The sequence below is a fragment of the Trichomycterus rosablanca genome, chromosome 1 (assembly GCF_030014385.1).
Source record: "Trichomycterus rosablanca isolate fTriRos1 chromosome 1, fTriRos1.hap1, whole genome shotgun sequence".
NCBI classification, from domain to species: domain Eukaryota; kingdom Metazoa; phylum Chordata; class Actinopteri; order Siluriformes; family Trichomycteridae; genus Trichomycterus; species Trichomycterus rosablanca.
The window spans coordinates 23,430,852-23,455,316 of record NC_085988.1 but is presented as its reverse complement, the minus strand read 5'-3'; the positions used below and the strand labels follow the sequence as shown (position 1 = coordinate 23,455,316).

Below are 24,465 nucleotides of genomic sequence, written 5' to 3'. Positions count from 1 at the left end.
CTTAAAATAAAAAATAAGAGAGCAATCTCGCAGGGACTGAGGCAGAATGTTCTAGAGCTTAGGAGCAACAGCACTAAAAGATCTGCCACCCATTGAGAACAGATATCATTACTTTACATGAGAAATACAAAAGCACAAAATACACAAAATGACCACAGAAGCACAGGGCAAGGTTACGTGTGACCTTTTGTTTCGGCTGGAAAGGGTAGCAAGTCACAAGGTAACTAACACCGACAAGTTCTAGCTTGCGAGTCGTGTACCAAACAACGAGTACAGAACAGTTTTTGTGTCAAAACATGTCAAGTACCAAATTTTATGAGTTTCAAACAAAGCAGTGGAGTATATGATTCCACAGTATGACTGTATTATGAATATGTTAAATAAATAAATAAATGTCTTTAAAAAGAGATAAATTCAAAGAAACAATATATAGATGGATGGAATGGGTGTTTGGGTGGATGGATGGCTGGATGGATGGAATGGGTGTTTGGGTGGATGGATGGATGGATGGAATGGGTGTTTGGGTGGATGGATGGATGGATGGAATGGGTGTTTGGGTGGATGGATGGATGGATGGATGGAATGGGTGTTTGGGTGGATGGATAGATGGATGGAATGGGTGTTTGGGTGGATGGATAGATGGATGGAATGGGTGTTTGGGTGGATGGATGGATGGATGGATGGAATGGGTGTTTGGGTGGATGGATGGATGGATGGATGGATGGAATGGGTGTTTGGGTGGATGGATGGATGGATGGAATGGGTGTTTGGGTGGATGGATGGAATGGGTGTTTGGGTGGATGGATAGATGGATGGAATGGGTGTTTGGGTGGATGGATGGATGGATGGAATGGGTGTTTGGGTGGATGGATAGATGGATGGAATGGGTGTTTGGGTGGATGGATGGATGGATGGATGGATGGAATGGGTGTTTGGGTGGATGGACGGATGGATGGAATGGGTGTTTGGGTGGATGGATAGATGGATGGAATGGGTGTTTGGGTGGATGGATGGATGGATGGATGGAATGGGTGTTTGGGTGGATGGATGGATGGATGGAATGGGTGTTTGGGTGGATGGATAGATGGATGGAATGGGTGTTTGGGTGGATGGATGGATGGATGGAATGGGTGTTTGGGTGGATGGATAGATGGATGGAATGGGTGTTTGGGTGGATGGATGGATGGATGGAATGGGTGTTTGGGTGGATGGATAGATGGATGGAATGGGTGTTTGGGTGGATGGATGGATGGATGGATGGATGGAATGGGTGTTTGGGTGGATGGACGGATGGATGGAATGGGTGTTTGGGTGGATGGATAGATGGATGGAATGGGTGTTTGGGTGGATGGATGGATGGATGGATGGAATGGGTGTTTGGGTGGATGGATGGATGGATGGAATGGGTGTTTGGGTGGATGGATAGATGGATGGAATGGGTGTTTGGGTGGATGGATAGATGGATGGAATGGGTGTTTGGGTGGATGGACGGATGGGTGGATGAAATGGGTGTTTGGGTGGATGGATGGATGGATGAATAGATAGATACTTTGTTAATCCAAAATTAAAATAAGGATAAGGCATTATTAATTTCCCAAAAAAAATTAATATAAGGCATTACACGCACCTGCCAGAGTGGCTCTCTGTCATTAGGGAAAAGGCTGAAATATTTGTGTGCCAGCTGGAGAGGGGGCAGCGTCTGCAGCTTAAGGTGCGTCCACATTTGTATGAAACGCAGCAGCTTATTGAAGGTATAAAGCCCCAAACAGTCATTGCCGTAATTAGAAAGATGAGTCATAAAAATACTGATCTACAAGAATGAAAAGGAGAGAAAACAGAAAATATTATTAAAAAATATTTATTATATTTATAAAAGTATTTGGATTTTTAGCCAATGAACACATGAGCCAGAGTTTGAGAGCTTGCATTTAAAACTTAAATATACACCGATCAGCCATAACATTAAAACCACCTCCTTGTTTCTACACTTACTGTTCATTTTATCAGCTCCACTTACCATATAGAAGCACTTTGTAGTTCTACAATTACTGACTGTAGTCCATCTGTTTCTCTACATACTTTATTAGACTGCTTTCACCCTGTTCTTCAATAATCAGGACCCCAAAGGACCACTACAGAGCAGGTATTATTTGGGTGGTGGATCATTCTCAGCACTGCAGTGACACTGACATGGTGGTGGTGTGTTAGTGTGTGTTGTGCTGGTATGAGTGGATCAGACACAGCAGCGCTGCTGGAGTTTTTAAATACCCTGTCCACTCACTGTCCACTCTATTAGACACTCCTACCTAGTTGGTCCACCTTGTAGATGTAAAATCAGAGATGATCGCTCATCTATTGCTGCTGTTTGAGTTGGTCATCTTCTAGACCTTCATCAGTGGTCACAGGACACTGCCCATGGGGCGCTGTTGGCTGAATATTTTTGGTTGGTGGACTATTCTCTGTCCAGCACGGACAGTGAGGTGTTTAAAAACTCCATCAGCGCTGCTGTGTCTTATCCACTCATACCAGCACAACACACACTAACACACCACCACCATGTCAGTGTCACTGCAGTGCTGAGAATGATCCACCACCCAAATAATACCTACTGTGTAGTGGTCCTGGGAGAGTCCTGACCATTGAAGAACAGCATGAAAGGGGGCTAACAAAGCATGCAGAGAAACAGATGGACTACAGTCAGTGATTGTAGAACTACAAAGTGCTCCTACATGGTAAGTGGAGCTGATAAAATGGACAGTGAGTGTAGAAACAAGGAGGTGGTTTTAATGTTATGGTTGATCGGTGTATATTCGTCATCCTATTCAGTTTGTCAATTTGTTGTTGCAGAATTAACGACCAATGCTTGTAGTGATAGCGTGACTGCATCGTGTGTGAAAACCCACTAATTAGGTGTATTCTATCAGTCTATGTCTTCTACACATGGCTAAAAATTCATGTGACCCCACAGTGTAGGTTTAAATGTATCCACATCCAATTAACAAGAAAATGAACCAACTGAACAGATTAACACTAATCCCAATTGGCAACCCTAATATCTGCCATCATGGAATATGCTTCAAATGTAAATATATAAGGGCTAACTCATATGCTGTGAAAGTTGGGGGAGGTGAGGGATGAGTACTCACTGGGTTGAGTAGAACAGTAAGGAAGAGTTCCCCTCCATCGATCAGCTTGTCCAGCTCCTGAGGGCCCCCTGGGTAATCCTTATAGAAGATCGTGTGAGTGAATAAACCACACGTCTGTCTGGGCAGCACCTGACAGAGAAATAGCCAATAGGTTATCTTACACACATGCAAATCATGTTATTTCAAGCTCACCCACCCAACACACACACACACACACACACACACACACACACACACACACACACACACAGAACGTGCTATGAATGCTTTTTTTTTTAATAGCTACTTGAAACTAACACCTCAGGTCAACCTCCCTCCATAACAATCTTGCACTGAGGGAAATGATGAGCATCTCTCTGCTCTGAATAACTAGAGCGAGGCTTAATGCAATATTCATACTCTATCTCAGAGCATTCATAAACAGCGCGAGTGTATAAAAATCAATCAGATCGAGAACCCACATCTGAATATAAAATGCTCTAGGTAATCAGCTAACTGCTCTCTCGTCCTTCTCCCATCTCTGCCTCAAGGACAATCACACCGGGGGTCAGGCAAGATGATATGAAGCATGTAGGAAAACAGATGGACGGAATAACCCGAATGAGACATTTGGAATGAAGAACAGGTCATTTGAGACCAGGCTTAGATGAAACCCCTGATTTATTGTAGTTATTAGAAATGTACAGGTTAAAGGTTTAACAAGGAGGAAAATTTCAGCATTAATGCATATGAACTGGGAACTAATCTTCATCCAATGTATGACAAATTGAGAAATTAATACAAAAATATATGTTTTAATTGAACAAATCAATTACTTAAATTATTGTACTCTTGTGTTAATAACTATTAACTATAAAAACTGGTAATTTTTGCATCTCTATCCAAATTATCCCACAGCATCTTAACTGGGTTATAACCTGATTATCCCAAAACACACTCTATATACTGTATATCTATATCTATATCTATATATATCTATATATATATATATATATAGTGTTTATGCATTTTCTCCCTTTTTTAGCGCGTCCAATTGCCCAATTGCGTCATGCTTCCTCTCCACCAATGCTGATCCCTGCTTTGATTGAGGAGAACGAAGCTTACCCACGCCCCCTCCGACACGTGGGCAGCATGCCGTATGCATCTCATCACCTACACTTTGACGAGTGCAGTGCAGCTCAGTGTTGTGTACGGAAAGACACACCCTGACAGCACTCTTTTCTCATCTCTGTGCAGGCGCCATCAATCAGCCAGCAGAGGTCGTAATTGCACCAGTCATGAGAGAGTCCCACCCATATCTGAACAACAGGCCAACTGTTGTTCATGTGGCCGCTCAGCCTCAGCCGGCAGGCAGAGCTAAGATTCGATACGATGTATTCGAGATCCCAGCTCTGGTTCCAGCTTGTGTTTTTACCGCTGCACCACCTGAGCGGCCCCAAAACACACAATTTAATCTCTTAAATAAATTCTGCAAGGCCCTTAACCTTCAATTGCTTAGACAATATATCCTGTCACAGTTCTGTCAGTCGCTATGGATAAAAAAGCGTCTGCTAAATGCTGAAAATGTAAATGATGCCTCAGGTCATGTTCCTGTGGCATCATACAACCTCTGTTAGTCTTTGGTTGCTAAACTGCTACTCTAAACTATTCTTTGGTACGGGTTTTTGATACAACTTTTAAAATAACTGTTTAGCAGATGCATTCCTAAACCTTAAGGCTCCCTCCACCATGCTTCAGAGTTTAAGATAAAACTGTTGCAATTGTTTTCAGTTGTATTCCTCTAATAAAATAGCATTATTATAAAGTCTGGTCATTTTTTACAATAAAATGGATGCAAATGAGACACCAGAAAGAAAAGGCAGGCCAAATGTGGTAATTAAAAACACTCTGAAATATCTGTGTGACACTGAGCAGGGTTACCAAGGCAGTGATAGCCTGGAGTATTTGTGATGAACTGTTGATCAGAAAGTTATAGATTCAAGATCCGCCACAACGAAGTTGCTGCTGTTGGGCTCTGAGTAAATTCTACTTGATATGGGAATAATATAAGATAATAGTTAAGCCAATTCACTGCCGTGAAGATTGCGTCAAGGGAAATGAGCCGTTTCACGAGAAATTTCAATTCAATTTCATATTCAATATGGGGTCCTAGCCTAGTGTAACAGACTTTTCTGTGCTGTAGTATACTGACAATGTTTGATGTATGTGTTTACGTATTGAGTGCATTTTGTCCTTTTGGGGATTCAATAATCAATGGAAAAGTGTGTTTCTCTACACACATGATCATCTTTCTGTAGTCTATGCTGCACCTCAAAGAACAAGCCAGTAAAGTATTATTCTCCAGATAGTTTGCCTATGTACAGTTTATTTATTTCTTTATAATCTCAGCAAACTCTATAGATGCTCTAAAGATGTGTTATTTAATGACTACCATTAAATGTAGCACTTTTGTTTAAAAATTAAGCACATTTTCTGGTGAATTTAGTAGGGCCCTAATAACAGTACATGCTTTTCCATACACAATACCACTCTGTGTAATACCATCACTAGCAGGTGACAAGAAAAAGACACTGCAATATGTGTTGGAAGGGGCACACAATAGTCTACAGCCCTCACTGATTGGGAGAGGGGTGGTTTGAAGTTATAACAGGTGAACTGGATACAACTAGATTGGGAGTGTTGGGGAACCTGCATCTGGTGTCAAACTTGAAGTCTTCTTGCAAAGCAGTGTATTTTTAATTGTGTCTTTCTATTAGAACACTTTTGGTCATTTCTGCTTCTTTGTTTATCTTAGTGGAAACATGAGCTCTGAATGTAGAACGTTGTAGAAATGTGGTTCATTTCCACCTACTATGGCACTGCATATTGTGCTCTTGGTGTGACCTTTGCAGGATGTCAGGTATTTAGAAAAACAGCACAACTATTTTTTGTGAACAACCTGTATTAGTGTCACATTGATAAACAATATCTTTGTAGCCTTTTCTTTTTGAGTTAACATGAATTAAAAAGTTTAAAAGAAGTGTCAGGTTAACAGAACAACAGTGTGTGTGTGTGTGTGTGTGTGTGTGTGTGTGTGTGTGTGTGTGTGTGTGTGTGTGTGTGTCCTCACGCTGATGCCGCTGTGTATAAACCCCCGGCGGTAGCGAGCTGGTTTGAGGTGAGGATACTCCTCAGTGCTGGTCACACGGATGCCCCAAATTTTCTTCCATGCCTCATAAAGCTGCACGTGAACAGGATAGACGCCTGAGTGATGAGGGGCCACTGCGTAACCCAGGTGAGTGGGGATCGAGTGCTCCTGTACACATGAGATTTAAACAGAGGAATCAAACAAAAGAATCATTTAAAATGATTCAGAGATTTTCTTGAATGACTGATTCTGATTATATAGGATGGTTTTGTCAAAGTATTTGGAACAAAGCAAATTTTTTCTTCAAATCTCGATTACTGCTGACCAGTGGGGGATTTTATTTCATCGTAAGAGTGACATTCCAATTTTTCCCCCTTTTTTAATTGAACTGCTTTAGGAGTTATTACAGAATGATGAGTTAAATTCATCAACTAAGTAAAATTTGAAAAGGCCTTCTCTTAACATTTTACTCGATTTCACATTTTAACTACATTTACCCCAAGGTGGTTCTGACAGAAACCTCTTTACCCACTCGAGGTTGAAGACTGCAAGTTGAGACTGTTGTGCCTACAAAGCTGCTACTGCTAGATGTGACGGAAACCTGCCGTGTATGCACCAAAAATGTCAAGAACTCACTACGGACTTTATCACAGATAGGACTGAATAATAAAGAACTCCAATTGTTTACATTACTATAATTTATATTTATAATTTATATATATTTGCTAGTTATACATTTTAGTTTAATTTAATTTTGTGTTAGTATGATTTGTGTAAATGCTATTTATTCCAATTATTCTCCATGCCACCCAAGGAGTATGGAGGTCCCTGCTGAGTCTGGATCCTCTTGGTCCTGGTTTCTTACTGTAATTTTAAGGAAGTTTTTTCTTGCCACGGGGGCCCTCGGCTTGCTAAACAGGGGTCTGTTGGTCCTGGATTCTGTAAAGTTGCTTTGAGACAATGTCTATTGTAAAAAGCGCTATACAAATACACTTGACTTGACTTCACACAGTGCTTTTCAGTTCAGTGTATAATTTGACTTGCCTGCATAGAACCTTGACCTCAACCTCATCCAACATCTTCGGGGCTGAATAAAAAATATCACAAGTGAAGCCCCAACCTCACTAACACTTTTGTGGTTACAAAGAAATAAATCCCTGCTTGCTTTGTTTACATTTATACATGTATCTCACAGTAGTCTTCAGATTTTATTTATTTATAGCTGCCAGTCTTTACTCTCTACAAGATTTGCACTTGGTCAGTTTATCCCATTCTTTAGGGCATCAAATGCTATCAAGCTTTATCAGATTGGAGGTTGAGCCTCTGTGAACTGACATCTTCAGGCCTCTTTCAGATGTTTAATGGAGTTCAACTCTGGAGTTTGACTGGCCCGCTTGATGACATTCATAGACTTTCCCCAAAGCCACTTGTGTTGTTGTGGCTGTACACTCTGTGTCACTGTCATGTTAAAAGGTCAAACATTGCCTCAGACAGAGTTGTGTGCTCTGGAGGAGATTTTTATCTAACATGATTTTATCTGCCCTTTAATTACCAGTCTCCCTGTCCTTCACACTAAGATGCAGCCCACTGAATGATGCTGTAACCACCATGTTTCACCGCTGGGACAGTATTAGCCAGGTGAACTGTCATATGCTTCTTACTCAAAAGTGGCTTCTGTCTAGACACTCTCCTTATGAAGTAGCGCAGAGGTAGATGTCCAGATAACATGTCTGGCCATCTCTAAACAGGATTTTTAAGCTTTTCTGGCTTGTATTAGATGAGTAAGTATTGGATACTTTCTTACTTCCCTGACCAAAGCCAAGCCCTTTTTGTCTTGATGGCCAGTTTGACAGATAGCCAATTTTAGGGATGTTAAATGCTGTGCCAGGCTTCTTTCCTTTCAATTTTAAAGCAATTGTGGTCCTGGGAACACTCAAAGCTTTATACACTGAATTATAATCTTAGCCTGATCTATGCCTTGCAATAGTTTGATCACAGACACCCACAGACAGTTTCCTGGACTTCGTGACTTGTTTTATGTCCTGACAATGCAGTGTAAATTATATGTTTTTATTCCACCAAAGAGTGTGCCTTTAAACTTCTCCCAACCAATTCCAATGAAAACAAATGGACTCTAAGTTCTAGACACATCTTAAGGATAAACATAAGCAAACTAGATTTAATCCTGTATAAAACTATGTTACTCTGCATCAGTAGCTATGTTATAAATGAAGATTAAACTTTTTAAAGTGACTGAACTGGTCAAATTAATTAAAATAAATAAATAAGTAAGTAAGTAATAAAAAATCTATTGAGATGCTTTTTTATAGTCATCAATCTGATCAGATTAGGTAAATCAATAACTATTCATGCTGCTTGCTTCAGCTAAAAAATCAAACTGATCACAAGTCTCTACACCCAGTGAAAACTGCAGCTTTTATTCATTGCTTTGTACAGTCTTTTTCAAAATCTCTTTTTATTTTGTAAGTAAAATGAAGTTAAATAAGAAAAGCTTAAAGAATATTCAAGCTAAATTCTTTTTAAATATTCCACGATAAGCCATATACACCGATCAGCCATAATATTAAAACCACTCACTGTCCATTTTATCAGCTCCACTTACCATATAGAAGCACTTTGTAGTTCTACAATTACTGACTGTAGTCCACCTGTTTCTCTGCATGCTTTGTTAGCCCCCTTTCATGCTGTTCTTTAATGGTCAGGACTCTCCCAGGACCACTACAGAGTAGGTATTATTTGGGTGGTGGATCATTCTTAGTTCTTAGTGTGTGTTGTGCTGGTATGAGTGGATAAGACACAACAATGCTGATGGAGTTTATAAACACCTCACTGTCACTGCTGGACTGAGAATAGTCCACCAACCAAACATATCCAGCCAACAGTGCCCCGTGGGCAGCGTCCTGTGACCACTGATGAAGGTCTAGAAGATGACCAGCTCAAACAGCAGCAATAGATGAGCGATCGTCTCTGACTTTACATCTACAAGGTGGACCAACTAGGCAGGAGTGTCTAATAAGGTGGACAGTGAGTGGACATGGTATTTAAAAACAACAGCAGCGCTGCTGTGTCTGATCCACTCATACCAGCACAACACACACTAACACACCACCACCATGTCAGTGTCACTGCAGTGCTGAGAATGATCCACCACCCAAATAATACCTGCTCTGTGGTGGTCCTGTGGTGGTCCTGACCATTGAAGAACAGGGTGAAAGCAGGCTAAAAAAGGTATGTAGAGAAATAGATGGACTACAGTCAGTAATTGTAGAATTACAAAGTGCTTCTATATGGTAAGTGGAGCTGATAAAATGGACAGTGAGTGTAGAAACAAGGAGGTGGTTTTAATGTTATGGCTGATCGGTGAAAATTAGTAACAGGTAAAGGTATCATGAATGGGTATAAAAAGAGAATATACCCGACCCAGACTTTGCAAGCTAAGAAAGGTCATGGCTCATTACTTTGTGCCAAGCATGAGAGAATTGTTAATCACTTTAAGCAGAATATTTGTCAATGCAATACTGGAGGGAAAAAAAACTCTCACCATCTAATACATTTGCACATAATATTGTAATAATATTTAGAGAATTAAAAAAGTGCTATATAATAGTGCCCATGACAAAGGTGACTTGCATATTTGATATGAAGGTACCACTGATGCTGAGGTGTATATTAGGATTTAAGGAACATCTGCTGCCACCATGTATTTTCCTGTACATTTTATGCTTATTTTAGCTGGAAAATGTCATGCCTCATTTTGTACCCACTGTAGAGTGGCTGAGTAGGCACAGAGTGTGTGTGCTTGACTGACCTGCCTGCAGTCCATATATGTCTCCTATCAAAAATGTATGGTGGATCATAAAGAGGAGAATCAGACAATGATGACCACAGATTGTCGAGCAGCTGAAGTCTTTTATCAAGCAAAACAGGCAAAACTTGAAAACTTATTAATTCGTGCCCTCAGTTCTTAAATGGCTATTAATTAACAAATGGTAATTCATTGGAAGGGGGGCGAAACACAGAGGTAAACATGCCACAGTCCCAACATTTCTGAAAATAGAATTTAAATAAATGTAAAAATAAACAGAAAATATACTATCTACTATAATTTTAAACAAAAAAGCTTTGTTCCCTGTAAAGAATTTCTCTCTCTGTGTTTATGTATCCTACAAAGAGAAAAAAACACACAGCACCACACTGTGTGTTGTAATCACCAGAAGCTGGCTTTTTTTTTCAACAGTACATCCAGCCACAAAAGCCTCCAGCGGCCTGTAGCGGCGGTCCGACTTGAAGGGGTCATTACTGACTCGCACGCACCCACCACAACTCTGTCTATCTGACTATGTCTGGGTCACACGTGTGTGCATTTACCTCGGCGAAGCGTCTGTTGAGGAGCATCTGTTCTGCTAACACACTCTGGTTATGAAAGCGATGAGGCTGCATGTGACTCCACATGTGCGGAAACCACCAGAACTCTTTACCGTAGGATAGCAGCAGGTCGTCACCTTGATCCTCCTCATCAGTACCTGCACACACACACACACAAAGACACACACATTATTAATTAACTGACAATTTCTGGTGCTTGTGTGGTGCAGCGGTCTATATTGCTAGCCTGCCACCACTCAGATCTGAGTTTGTACCTCAGTAGTGCTATCGCCTGGCTTGGAATCTACACAGACATGATTGGTAAAACCTATCTGGCAGAATCCCTGCAAAGGATTGGTGCCTTGTCCAGGGTATTTCTGTCTTGTACCCCAGTGTTTCCCAGTGAAACTGGACAAACCTTGACTATTACCAAGATCAAGCAGTAGATGAAAATTAAATGAACATAAAAAATGAAAAGCTGGCCACTCAGGTGGTGCAGCGGTAAAAACACACGCTGGAACCAGAGCTGGGATCTCGAATACATCATATAGAATCTCAGCTCTGCCTGCCGGCTAAGGCTGAGCGGCCACATGAACAACGATTGGCCTGTTGTTCAGATATTGGCGGGACTAACCCGGATGGGGTCTCTCTCTCATGACTGGTGCAATTACGACTCCGCTGGCTGATTAATGGCGCCTGCACAGAGATGAGAAAAGTGTGCTCTCAGGGTGTGTCTCTCGGTACACAACGCTGAGCTGCACTGTACTCGTCAAAGTGTAGGTGATACGTTGCAAATGGCATGCTGCCCACATGTCCTCAATCAGAGCAGGGATCAGCTTACATAAAATAAAAATAAAAATGAAAAGCTGTGTATAATGGCAGCTCTGATTGACATGTCATGTCTGTTAGCTAATTGGCAAAAATGGTATCTGCTATGAATTAAAAACTGAATGTGAATAATAATAACAAACAAAACAAACAGACATAAAGTCATGAAGAGTTTGGAACAAGGAGTTCCAAAGCCTGGGGGCGGCAGCACAAAAATTTCTGCCAACCAATGAGGAAAGTCTAGAATAAGGAACAGTGAGAAATCTGCCATCAGAGGACCTAATGGTGCGAGGAGGTATATAGGGAATCAGGAGCTCCCTGAGATATTCCGGGACCAGGCCATGAAGGGCTTTTGTACTTGGTCACCAGTGCAGCTGTTTAGAATAAGGGTGATGTGGGCAGATTTTTTGCTGTACATGAGCACTCTTGCTGAAAAGTTTTAGAAGTACTACAGCATATTGATCGTTTGAGCCGGTAGACCAGAGTAAAGAAAATTACAATAATCAATACAAGAGAATCTAAAGTAATCACTGGTAGATGGGCAATGTTACAAAGATGGAAAAATAAAGATTTGGTTAGTGAGCTAAAGTGAGTCTCAAAGGTGAGTGAGGAATCAAACAAACTCCGAGGTCTCTCGCAGTGGGCTTCCTTTAAACACCATCAATGTCAATACTAATGTTCGACATTTTATTGATGAGGCTCTTACACCCAGCTAACATTAGCTCAGCTCAGTTTGTCTGTATTCAATTTTAGAAGGTTGTTTTTTATCCAGGATTTTTGTTCACGGATGCAGGCTGCCAGAGACTGGGGTGGAAAGTTGGCGGTATATATTGTACTGACACAAATTTGAATGTCATCAGCATAGCAGTGAAAACTAAGATTATGGCACTGGATAATTTGGCCACAATGTAACAAGAAAAAGTAAAAAATAAATAAATAAAAAAAAGAGGACCAAGAACAGATCCTTGAGGGACACCTTGGGTAACGGATGCAGTGGATGATCTCTGTTTACCAGCTGTAATGAACTGCTGTTGGTCTGCAAGATATGAACAAAACCAAGCTAAGATTGTTCCTGAGATACCAACTGAGGAGAGACGGGAGAGAATATAGTATCAAAAGTGGCACTAAGATCAAGGAGATAAAAAATGTTAACGGCACCACTATCTGCGGCAAGCAGTAGATCTTTTACAACTCTTTTTTTTCTATTTAGCATTTTACCCCATTTCAAACACATTCCCTGAAGTTGAAGTTGGGCCACTATTATTATTCCACCACTTTGACTAAAAAGGGGAGGTTGGAGATCAGCCTGTAATTTTCAAGACATGTTGAATCAAGGCCAGGTTTTCTAAGAAGAGGTGCAACTGTTTTGAGGGCAGTCAGGACAGAGCCGGACTACAAACAAGGATTTATTAAATACGAGCAAGAGGAGAAATGAGATTTGCACAAGCTTTTTGAAAGGTGGTCAGGGCAGGGTCGAGCTGACAATAGGAAGAAGTAGACTTATTTATTATTTTAGTAACAGAAGGGCCGTCAGTCAGGAAATAAGAGGAAGAGGATGGTCGGGAAACTGCAGGGAATACTGCTATATTTTACAATTGTTGTCCTAAAAAAACTCTTCAAAGGCTCAACACTGATAAAAAGTACTGGGAGTGGCTGATGAGTGGGTTGAAGGAGTTTATTGTTCTTTAAAGGGTTTGATCCTTGAGGTGCTAGTATTTATAATGGAAGAATAATAGGAGGAATCCCTGCTCTTTTGGATGTCCAGTTTGTAGAGTATTGAGTAAATAGTAAGACCTGATTTTCACCACTGCCTTTCATCCTAAGGAGGTCATTTATGAACCATGGAGAGTAATGGAAGCAGAGACCCTGGTTGCCAGTAGGATATTATAGTGGGATATCATGTTTATTCAGCATTCTAGGAGAAGAGGCACTGAATTTAAATGTAATGAGTTTGTGATCAAACATTCCAACAGGAGAACCAGATACAGCTACATCATTAATGCCAAATGGAACATAAATCCAAGGTATGACCATGTGAGTGGAAGGGAAATCAATATGCTGAGTAAGGTTGAAGATGCTCATTAGTGAGTGAGCATCCAAGTAAGATCATGGCAGAGCAAAGAGGTGAAGCCAGGGTGAGCAGATCGGGAAGATCAGACTGGAAATGCCTGGAAAAGACTGGCAGCCACTTGGGGGGGGGGGGGGGGGGGGGGGGGGGGGGGTACATTTTAGTAACAGTACTATGGTGGTTGAGCAGGGACATTTTAATGCCATATATTTCTAAGAGGAAACATCATGAGACTTTGATTACATTCATAACAGAAACAGTAGTTAGTGGTTACACAAGATTCATCAGTTTACAAGTTTAACGTCAAACACAGTCATGGACAATTTAGTATCTCCAATTCCCCCCGGAGCTCCTGGAAGAAACCCACGCAGACAAAGGAAGAACATGCTAACTCCAGACAGAAAGGACCCAAACTGCCCCACCTAAGGATCAAACCCAGGACCTTCTTGCTGTGAGGTGACAGTGCTACCCAGTGAGCCACCGTGCCACCCACCTTTTCCTTTCAAACATGGTTTAGACAAATATGTATATACTGAGGAAGTCAGTATGTTTAAGTGAAAGTAGGCTTCAGGCTTCAGTAAGCAGAAGGAAGTACATATTCTTCTAAGAAATTGAATTATTAATCCGATAACCTTTGTTGGTCACTTTAGTGCCATCTGTTATGCCATCCAACGCTTTTTAGTAGGCATTCTTTGAAGTGGATAGAGAAGTCCATGATTAATTCTGCAAGCAGACACAGCATTTTTCTGGAGGCTTCTGACATAGGACTAAAGAGTGAGAATCTCGGCCTCTGGAGCATAATGGACAAAAGGTCATTGCTTCGAGTTGAGACATTTAATCTCACCAGCAGCTAAACGAGCTGCATGAGACCAGTAACAATCACGAGCAGATATAAACTCTTGTACAAACAATGTCCAGAAAGCAGCATAACTCATGTTCCTTTATTTCTTTGGAACACCACAGCATTGCTTTGCTAATCCCAAGCCGCGTTAGCCAAACACCTAAAACCCCACATCAACCAGTCAGGCATAAGCAAAAGGAAGTGGCTGATCAACCTCCTACAATAACACAACTGGCAAACGCAACCTAGCGAATGGGTGGAAAACCACTCACAGCAGATTAGTCAAATGATGGGGACAGGAAAGGGAGAGGGTTAGAGCAGGTGGCGATGGAGTACCACATAGAGTAGACCACAGGGGAAAAAAGAGATATACATGAGTATATCCCAGAATTCAAAAACTGAAGGTCAGGCAAAAATAAAGACATATCCAAAGCCAGGATGAGGTCTGACAAAAGATGACAAAATAAAATGGAGAACATCGAGAAGTGGCAACCAGACGTGCACAACCTGCTATCAACTGGAAACGAGTCCAAAAAATTAACAAAAAACAAATGTAATTCAGGAGTAAAATAAACAATTACTTTAACACCATTTACATACTTGATAAACTGACAGTACGGTGTTATAGTGAGCATGTCTTTTCTGATTCTGGTACCGTTACCTCCTACAGATAAGCCTGACTTAGTTAGCTGCCAGCCATAAAGTGTCAAAAAAGCTGTCACTGAATGCACCTCATTAAGAATTTGTTCTGTTAGCGCCCAGATGGTGCAGTGGGATAATCCGTTAGCACACCAGCACCGAGATTCTGAGCGATTCTGAGCTTCTGGGTTCGAGTCTCGGCTCTGCTACCGTTGGCTGGATGCCCTGGATGCCCTTTAGCAGGCACAATTAGCTAATGACTGCAGAAGACAAAATTGGCTGGTGGGAAAGACCGGACTTGGGGGAGGGTTTATCAACTATGTGTAAAGACCCTTGCCCAGGGCACCTGTACAGAAATTGGAGGAGCGCAGGCGAAGCCGACCTGATGTATAAAACGGGAATAAAACGGGATCGGTGGACTGCACACACATCTAAGGGAGTGTGTGTCGGGTGAATATATACCCTCCTTGGATGCCATCGGGGTCCCCAGCAGCAAATTGGATATGCTAAACTAGGAGGAAAGATGCATTAGACTATGGGGTACAGCCCTGGTAGGTGCAACATAAGAGGGTTGTTATTCTGAAATGGTAACAACAGCAGCTTAGCTATGAAGCCATAAGCACAGAAGCTTACATAATAGTCCTGCTGAGCCAAATAGTCTTTCATCACCTGCAACATGACCAGTCCTTGGAAGCAGTGTTAGCACAGCATCTGGTTCTCTGGAGCTTTATATATTACGAATCCATGGCTAAGAAACCACACACAAGTCTAACCATGGAGTGGATCTTTAACACTATTAATTGACTCTGGAGCAATTGTAACATGCTTTCTAGAGCATATATGTCAGATTCCAGCCCTGAAGGACACCTAGTGAGTTTAAACACAGATGATTCAATGTGTGGCCTTTCAGAAACTAAGTTTCAAAGCTGCTTTAAAAAGAGAAATCACTCTTCACAATCACACAGTCTGCTGTAAGATTCTTGGTTGGATGGATGTCCAATGCTACTTTCCCAAATGCATGGTGCCAACAGTACAGTTTGGTGGGTGAAAAAATAATGTCCTGGGAATGTTTTTGATGTTTTGTATTGGGGTTCAGTCATGGGAATTTGAATGCTATATGAATTTGTGAATTTAACCTTGTGGTAGCAGTTTGAAGAATGCTAAGTCTGGTGTAAAGGAACTTGGCCAGTCCGCAATCTCAACACCATTCAATAAATCCAATGAACTGAAACATTGACTGCAAGACTGTGCTCATTTCCTAACATCAGTTCCCAACCTCATTTATGCTCCAGCGGCTAAATGGGGGGAAATCAGTGCATGTTACAAAACCTATGGAAAGCTTTTTCAAAAGAGTGGAGACTGGAGGAGGTGACATCTTAATACTAATGGTATTAAGATACTTTAATTTAGGTATTTAACAACCACATGTGGATATAAAGTTTGGGTGTGCTTAAATGTTTGGAGACAGATTATGTTACAGCAATTTTCTTTCAACTTTTTGGAAAGAAAAGAAGAATGGTAGTTGCACACACACACACACACACACACATATATATATATATACACCGATCTGGCATAACTTTATGACCACCTTCCTAATATTGTGTTGGTCCCCCTTTTGCTGCCAAAACAGCCCTGACCCATGGACTCCACTAGGTGTGCTGTGGTATCTGGCACCAAGATGTTAGCAGCAGATCCTTTAACACCTGTAAGTTGCGAGGTGGGGCCTCTATGGATCAGACTTGTTTGTCCAGCACACTTGTTTGTACCACTGTTCCTTCCTTGGACCACTTTTGATAGATACTGACCACTGCAGACCGGAAACACCCCACAAGAGCTGCAGTTTTGGAGATGCTCTGACCCAGTCGTCCAGCCATCACAATTTGGCCCTTGTCAAATTCGCTCAAATCCTTACGCTTGCCCATTTTTCCTGCTTCTAACACATCGACTTTGAGAATAAAATGTTCACTTGCTGCCTAATATATCCCACCTACTAACAGGCGCCGTGATGAAGAGATAATCAGTGTTATTGACTTCACCTGTCAGTGGTCATAATGTTACGCCTGGTCGGTGTATATATGTTACGTGATTACCATAATTCAATTTCCGTACTTACCTGCATGGTAAAATTTCCCTGAGAAGCCAAGATTAAAGGTAAAGTTTGGGATTGACTGCCGCAGCTCGTTCTGCGTCTCCACCAGTGCCTAGTGGAAGAAGAAACAGTGAATGGTGCTTTATATAGGACAAGTTGTGAAAACAGTTCTATAATACCATTTAGCTCAGAGGCCTTCTAATTCCTTGTTATTATAAATTAGTGATTATGACTGACTAATTGCCAACTTACATTTTACATTTTCATTTTCAGCATTTAGCAGACGCTTTTATCCAAAGCGACTTACAATTGTGACAGTATACTGTCTAAGCAATTGAGGGTTAAGGGCCTTGCTCAAGGGCCCAACAGTGGCAACCTGGCAGTGGAGGGGCTTGAACCGGCAATCTTCCAATTACTGGACCAGTATCTTAACCACTAGGCTACAACTGCCCTACAACTTATTTATAATTGGCGCATATATATGTACCTCTTAGTCTTAGCCACAAGACCCACAAGGTAAAGTCCTTACAGATCACAAGAGGTGTGTCATAGTTGCTTTTGTAACCTTATTCTGAAATTCTTTGTAATCCAAGAAAATAGAACCTACTAAAACACAGGCGTCACTGTCCAGGGTCAGGTGAGCTTCTCATTGTTGTGAACTAAGAGGCTAACATGCAATACGCTACTGTTCCAAAACCGGAACCTTAATGTTTAACTGAAATTGTTGCAACAAAAAAAGTAAAATCAAAACATAAAAAATGAATAAAATATAAACAAAAAAATCTAGAAGAAGATCTGTGGTCAGATAAAACAACGACAAGGTTATTTGGCTACAAAATATGTTTAGTTCTATAAAGTGTAAGCCATTAAAACCTAAGCTCATTTTTGTATGCAATTTATGCCTCAAGATTGTTTTGCTGTTAATAAAACACATGCATTGCAGAAAGCTGATACAGAAATAAACATAGAAGATTACTTCTAAATTCCTGAATCTCTGATTTTCTAGCAATCCAAAACCCATGAACAGAATTTGGAATGGCTACATTTGTCTGAAATAAAGCTTCTTAAAGTTCTGACATCAACAGTTTTAAAAGCATGTTGACTATCAAAAAGTCAAGTCTATGCCAGAAAACCAGAAAACTGGTTGAACTAATTTATATGATGGCTGATAAAACTAGCTATAAAAACTAGCAAATTAAAGTTGTTTGTTTGTTAGGAATTTAATGTCATGTTTTACACTGTTGGTTACATTCATGACAGGAACGGTAGTTACTCATTACACAAGGTTCATCACTTCTCATGGTTATATCAAACACAGTCATGGACAATTTAGTGTCTCCAATTCACCTTACTTGCATGTCTTTGGATTGTGGGAGGAAACCGGAGCACCCGGAGTAAACCCACGCAGACACAGGGAGAACATGCAAACTCCACACAGAAAGGAACCGGACCGCCCCATCTGGGAATCGAACCCAGGACCTTCTTTCTGTGAGGCGACAGTGCTACCCACTTAGCCACCTTGCCGGCAGATTAGAATAAAATAAATGAAATAGTAGGTGTAATGAATTTTAATGAATAGTAGTAATGAATTTTATAGGTAGGTGTTTTTTAAACACAGAAGATCCTAAGATTCTAAGTTTCTAAGATCTTTGCAGAAAAAAAAAAAATATTATCCTATTATTTAGTTAAAGAAAAGAAAAATCAATTATATCCTCCCTGCACCCTCTGTTGACTCTGAGTTAAACATATACATTCAGCAAAAGTCACCATCTGTTAAACAACTAGGCTAATTTAAAACATAAACCTGATAGATAAATGTAATTAAACAATATAACCACTTGTTATTACAGGTCACCCTCACCTCTACATCAGCCACCTTCATTCTGGTGCCTTCTTTTCCCACAAAGATATCATCAATATCAACCAGCACATATCTGTCCAGAGACAGTGAGAGTCTCTTTGCAGAAAGGAAGGTCACCGCGTCCACAAACACAAGCTTGTGGAGCCAGAAGGTCAGGCCATGACCAAACAGAACTCGCTGAATACCATCATGAAGGCCGAGGTCCTGGACCACAGAAGTGTGGAAAGCAGCCCGCAGTCCCACACTGTCGGCTGACTGAGTCTTTGCTAACAGTACCGGCTCGTAGGTGGAGTGGTTGGACTGGAACACAGTCCAGTTATCTCCGGGTAGTGGACCTTTTACCACCTAAAAAAGATCAGAAGAATTAAAGCAATGAAAATCTTTCTTAATAATTTTATAATCTCTTATATTTCTTTTTTGCTTTAGTTTAGAAAGATGTAATGACAGAGTGGAGAAATCAGAGATGACATTTAGTATAGATTTACCTAAGATACTGCAGAAAGAAAATCTGCTGTTGTAGGAAATTTGTTTTATTGCATCATGACCTCAGAAACAGTGAGAAATAATATATGAATAGGTGTATATATACAAGGCATAACATTATGACCACTGACAGGTGAAGTGAATAACACTGATTATCTCTTAATCACGGCACCTGTTAGTGGGTGGGATATATTAGGCAGCAAGTGAACATTTTATCTTCAAAGTTGATGTGTTCGAAGCAAGAATAATAGGCAAGCGTAAGGATTTGATGTGTGTGTGTGTGTGTGTGTATATATATATATATATATATATATATATATATATATATATATATATATATATACACATATATATATATATATATACAGTATATATATATATGTGTGTGTATATGTGTGTGTATATATACAGTATGTGTGTGTGTGTGTGTATATATATGTGTGTGTGTATATACAGTATATGTGTGTGTATATATGTGTGTGTGTGTGTGTAGTTTTTCTTTGTTTGCTGTAACTTTTTTTTAAATTACCCTAGAAGAGTTCTGTCAATATAATAAGACCAACAAGAATTCATTCACATTAAGGATTTACCTAAATAACCACTAAAGTTAAAACGGTCAGTTAAATTCATATGACAGTTGTTAAATTGAAGATGTGCCATGCAACATTGTGTTACATTGAAGATTATGTACATAGAAAATAGAAAAGCTACATTAGCATCATTTAAATCATAAAATACAAAATAATTATGCATTAAAATGGGAAATTAATTAATTCAAAATTGGGCACAGAGCAGGAATACTCTGGACAAGGCACCAATCCATTGCAGAGCTTACAGCAATCATGTCTGTGTAGATGCCCAGTCTGCTGACATACAGTGTATCACAAAAGTGAGTACACCCCTCACATTTCTGCAAATATTTCATTATATCTTTTCATGGGACAACACTATAGACATGAAACTTGGATATAACTTAGAGTAGTCAGTGTACAGCTCGTATAGCAGTGTAGATTTACTGTCTTCTGAAAATAACTCAACACACAGCCATTAATGTCTAAATAGCTGGCAACATAAGTGAGTACACCCCACAGTGAACATGTCCAAATTGTGCCCAAATGTGTTGTTGTCCCTCCCTGGTGTCATGTGTCAAGGTTCCAGGTGTAAATGGGGAGCAGGGCTGTTAAATTTGGTGTTTTGGGTACAATTCTCTCATACTGGCCACTGGATATTCAACATGGCACCTCATGGCAAAGAACTCTCTGAGGATGTGAGAAATAGAATTGTTGCTCTCCACAAAGATGGCCTGGGCTATAAGAAGATTGCTAACACCCTGAAACTGAGCTACAGCATGGTGGCCAAGGTCATACAGCGGTTTTCCAGGAAAGGTTCCACTCGGAACAGGCTTCGCCAGAGTCGACCAAAGAAGTTGAGTCCACGTGTTCGGCGTCATATCCAGAGGTTGGCTTTAAAAAATAGACACATGAGTGCTGCCAGCATTGCTGCAGAGGTTGAAGACGTGGAAGGTCAGCCTGTCAGTGCTCAGACCATACGCCGCACACTGCATCAACTCGGTCTGCATGGTCGTCATCCCAGAAGGAAGCTGACGCACAAGAAAGCCAGCAAACAGTTTGCTGAAGACAAGCAGTCCAAGAACATGGATTACTGGAATGCCCTGTGGTCTGACGAGACCAAGATAAACTTGTTTGGCTCAGATGGTGTCCAGCATGTGTGGCGGCGCCCTGGTGAGAAGTACCAAGACAACTGTATCTTGCCTACAGTCGAGCATGGTGGTGGTAGCATCATGGTCTTGGGCTGCATGAGTGTTGCTGGCACTGGGGAGCTGCAGTTCATTGAGGGAAACATGAATTCCAACATGTACTGTGACATTCTGAAACAGAGCATGATCCCCTCCCTTCGAAAACTGGGCCTCATGGCAGTTTTCCAACAGGATAACGACCCCAAACACAACCTCCAAGATGACAACTGCCTTGCTGAGGAAGCTGAAGGTAAAGGTGATGGACTAAACCCAATTGAGCACCTGTGGCGCATCCTCAAGTGGAAGGTGGAGGAGTTCAAGGTGTCTAACATCCACCAGCTCCGTGATGTCATCATGGAGGAGTGGAAGAGGATTCCAGTAGCAACCTGTGCAGCTCTGGTGAATTCCATGCCCAGGAGGGTTAAGGCAGTGCTGGATAATAATGGTGGTCACACAAAATATTGACACTTTGGGCACAATTTGGACATGTTCACTGTGGGGTGTACTCACTTATGTTGCCAGCCATTTAGACATTAATGGCTGTGTGTTGAGTTATTTTCAGAAGACAGTAAATCTACACTGCTACACAAGTTGTACACTGACTACTCTAAGTTATATCCAAGTTTTATTTCTATAGTGTTGTCCCATGAAAAGATATAATAAAATATTTACAGAAATGTGAGGGGTGTACTCACTTTTGTGATACACTGTATAAGCTAAGATTTAAACCCAGATCTCAGCAGTGATGCTAATACACAAGCCCTTCCTAATACTGTTAATGTAATAAACTTAGTGAGTATTTACTTAATGCTTGTTTGGTTTGCTACATAACCATTTGTGTGACTCTCTGAGAATGTCAGACTCTTAGTTTTAAAATATGAGCACAGCTAGGGTTAAGTCATTTTATTAAGGGAAAGTCATTGCCACTGTTAGACTGTGACATCTGCTGTCTGGTCTATCACAGCAGTAGTAACTGTGGTCAGGTATTCACAGAATTAATAGCATGTCTCTCCACTGACAGGTGAAAATAGAAAGCAGGTGAGTGCCCTGTTAGAGGGGGCACATGCAAATCTCAGCCTCTTCGGCCAGCACGGGCATTGTTCAAGCGACAAAGAGTATTGCAAGAGAGGTAACAGCATGATTAGATGGGTAACAAATGTGTGTGTGTGTGTGGGGGGGGGGAATAAATGTAGAAGCAGCAGTGTTTAAACAGAATTCCTGTAGTGCCTCCATCATAAAAAACAGATATGAGCTGAAACATAAATAGCTTGTTGAACATCAGATAAGACGATCAGACCTCGTTGGCACGAGTGATGCGCAGCAGCGGTGATTTGGGGTTAACAGTGCAGTCCTTCAGACCTAAATTTGAGTGCAGAAACAGAGGAAAACCCTTCAGCTGGGCACTTAGGAGACTGTTCTCATTCGCCTATACAGAGAGAGAGAGAGAGAGAGAGAGAGAGAGAGAGAATCAATGAGCTGACAGTGAAAATATTGTTATGAAGAATTTTTGACTTGAAAAACTAAACACACAAATGCTTAGCAATATTTAAAGAAAATTTATATTTTAAAAGTATTCATATCGCTCATATTAGTAACACTAGCTTCAATGTCATGTGTAACAGCCTTGTTTTAATTTGCAACATTTTAGCTGTTGTCTATTAGTATGCTAGAGACTGTTCACAGAACAAATTATAATGAAGTAGATAAAGAGAAATTGTATCATAGAGAAGTAAAGAATAGAAGCTGGTCAGTTTACCACTAGTAAAAATGCTCCTATCTCCCCCATACAAATTACAATAACAAGCATAACGATTAAAATAAAGAGTTAAATTATGGCGCTCAGGTGGCTCAGCGGTAAAAACACAAGCTGGAACCAGAGCTGGGATCTCGAATACATCGTATCGAATCTCAGCTCTGCCTGCCGGCTAAAGCTGAGCGGCCACATGAACAACGATTGGCCTGTTGTTTAGATGGGCAGGACTAAGCCAGATGGGGTCTCTCTCCCATGACTGGTGCAATTACGACTCTGCTGGCTGATTGATGGCGCCTGTACAGAGATGAGAAAAAGAGTGCTCTCAGGGTGTGTCTCTCCATACACAACGCTGAGCTGCACTGTACTCGTCAAAAGTGTAGGTGATGAGATGCATACGGCATGCTGTCCACGTGTCGGAGGGGGCATGGTTTAGCTTTATTCTCCTCAATCAGAGCAAGGATCGGCATTGGTGGAGAGGAAACATGACACAATCGGGCAATTGGACGCGCTAAAAAGGGAGAAAAGGGGAGAAAATGCATTAAAAAAAAAGAGCTAAATCATGGAAATATGTACATGAATTTTAGAGTTTATTAGTATCTGATATAGTAAGATGACCATACGTCCTCTTTTTTCCCAGTCATGTCCTCTTTTTTGGTGATTTTTAAATCACCAAAAATGGGATTCCATTTGCATGACCTGCAAAGTGGCCAATAAAGGTGCCAGTTCAGCACAAAACAAAACAAATCTGCAGCTAAAGGGAATACAGTTCATCAAGTAAAGATCGGTTAAAATAGAAGATGTTACTGCTGCAGAGGGAGTTTTTGCATTTATTTTACAGATGAACTTTTTAATTATTATTATTATTTTTTTTTTTTTTTTTTTTTTAAGTAAAACGCTGAATTCCCCTTCCTGGAACTAAACCTTCCACCCAGTGCAGGTGTCTGTTTGCCCCATGCTGCCATTTTACCACAAGTGTCCTCTTTGTTCAAAAAGAAAAAATATGGTCACCCTAGATATAGTCATACTAACACTGATCAACCATAACATTAAAACCACCTCCTTGTTTCTACACTCACTGTCCATTTTATCAGCTCCACTTACCATATAGAAGCACTTCTACAATTACTGACTGTAGTCCATCTGTTTCTCTGCATGCTTTGTTAGCCTCCTTTCATGCTGTTCTTAAAGGACCACTACAGAGCAGATATTATTTAGGTGGTGGATCATTCTAAGCACTGCAGTGACACTGACATGGTGGTGGTGTGTTAGTGTGTGTTGTGCTGGTATGATTGAATAAGACTCAGCAGTGCCGATGGAGTTTTTAAACACCTCACTGTCACTGCTGGACTGAGAATAATCCACCAGCCCAAAATATCTAGACAACAGCACCCTGTGGGCAGCGTCCTATGACCACTGATGAAGGTCTTGAAGATGACCAACTCAAACAGCGATCGTCTCTGACTTTACATCTACAAGGTGGACCAA

The 24,465-nt window shown here is 40.8% G+C and overlaps 1 protein-coding gene across 1 annotated transcript in view; it reads right to left on the bottom strand.

Annotated features, from left to right (window-relative positions):
• ndst1a (N-deacetylase/N-sulfotransferase (heparan glucosaminyl) 1a) overlaps positions 1–24,465 on the bottom strand; it is a 46,316-nt gene that overhangs the window by 18,617 nt on the left and 3,234 nt on the right. The window contains exons 2-8 of the mRNA XM_062990489.1: positions 22,525–22,653; positions 18,989–19,333; positions 17,152–17,239; positions 10,663–10,817; positions 6,256–6,441; positions 3,147–3,275; positions 1,628–1,810 (exon numbers count right to left, since the gene is read on the bottom strand). Of these exons, the coding sequence (XP_062846559.1) occupies positions 1,628–1,810; positions 3,147–3,275; positions 6,256–6,441; positions 10,663–10,817; positions 17,152–17,239; positions 18,989–19,333; positions 22,525–22,653 (1,215 nt within the window). The remainder of the gene's footprint in view (positions 1–1,627; positions 1,811–3,146; positions 3,276–6,255; positions 6,442–10,662; positions 10,818–17,151; positions 17,240–18,988; positions 19,334–22,524; positions 22,654–24,465) is intronic.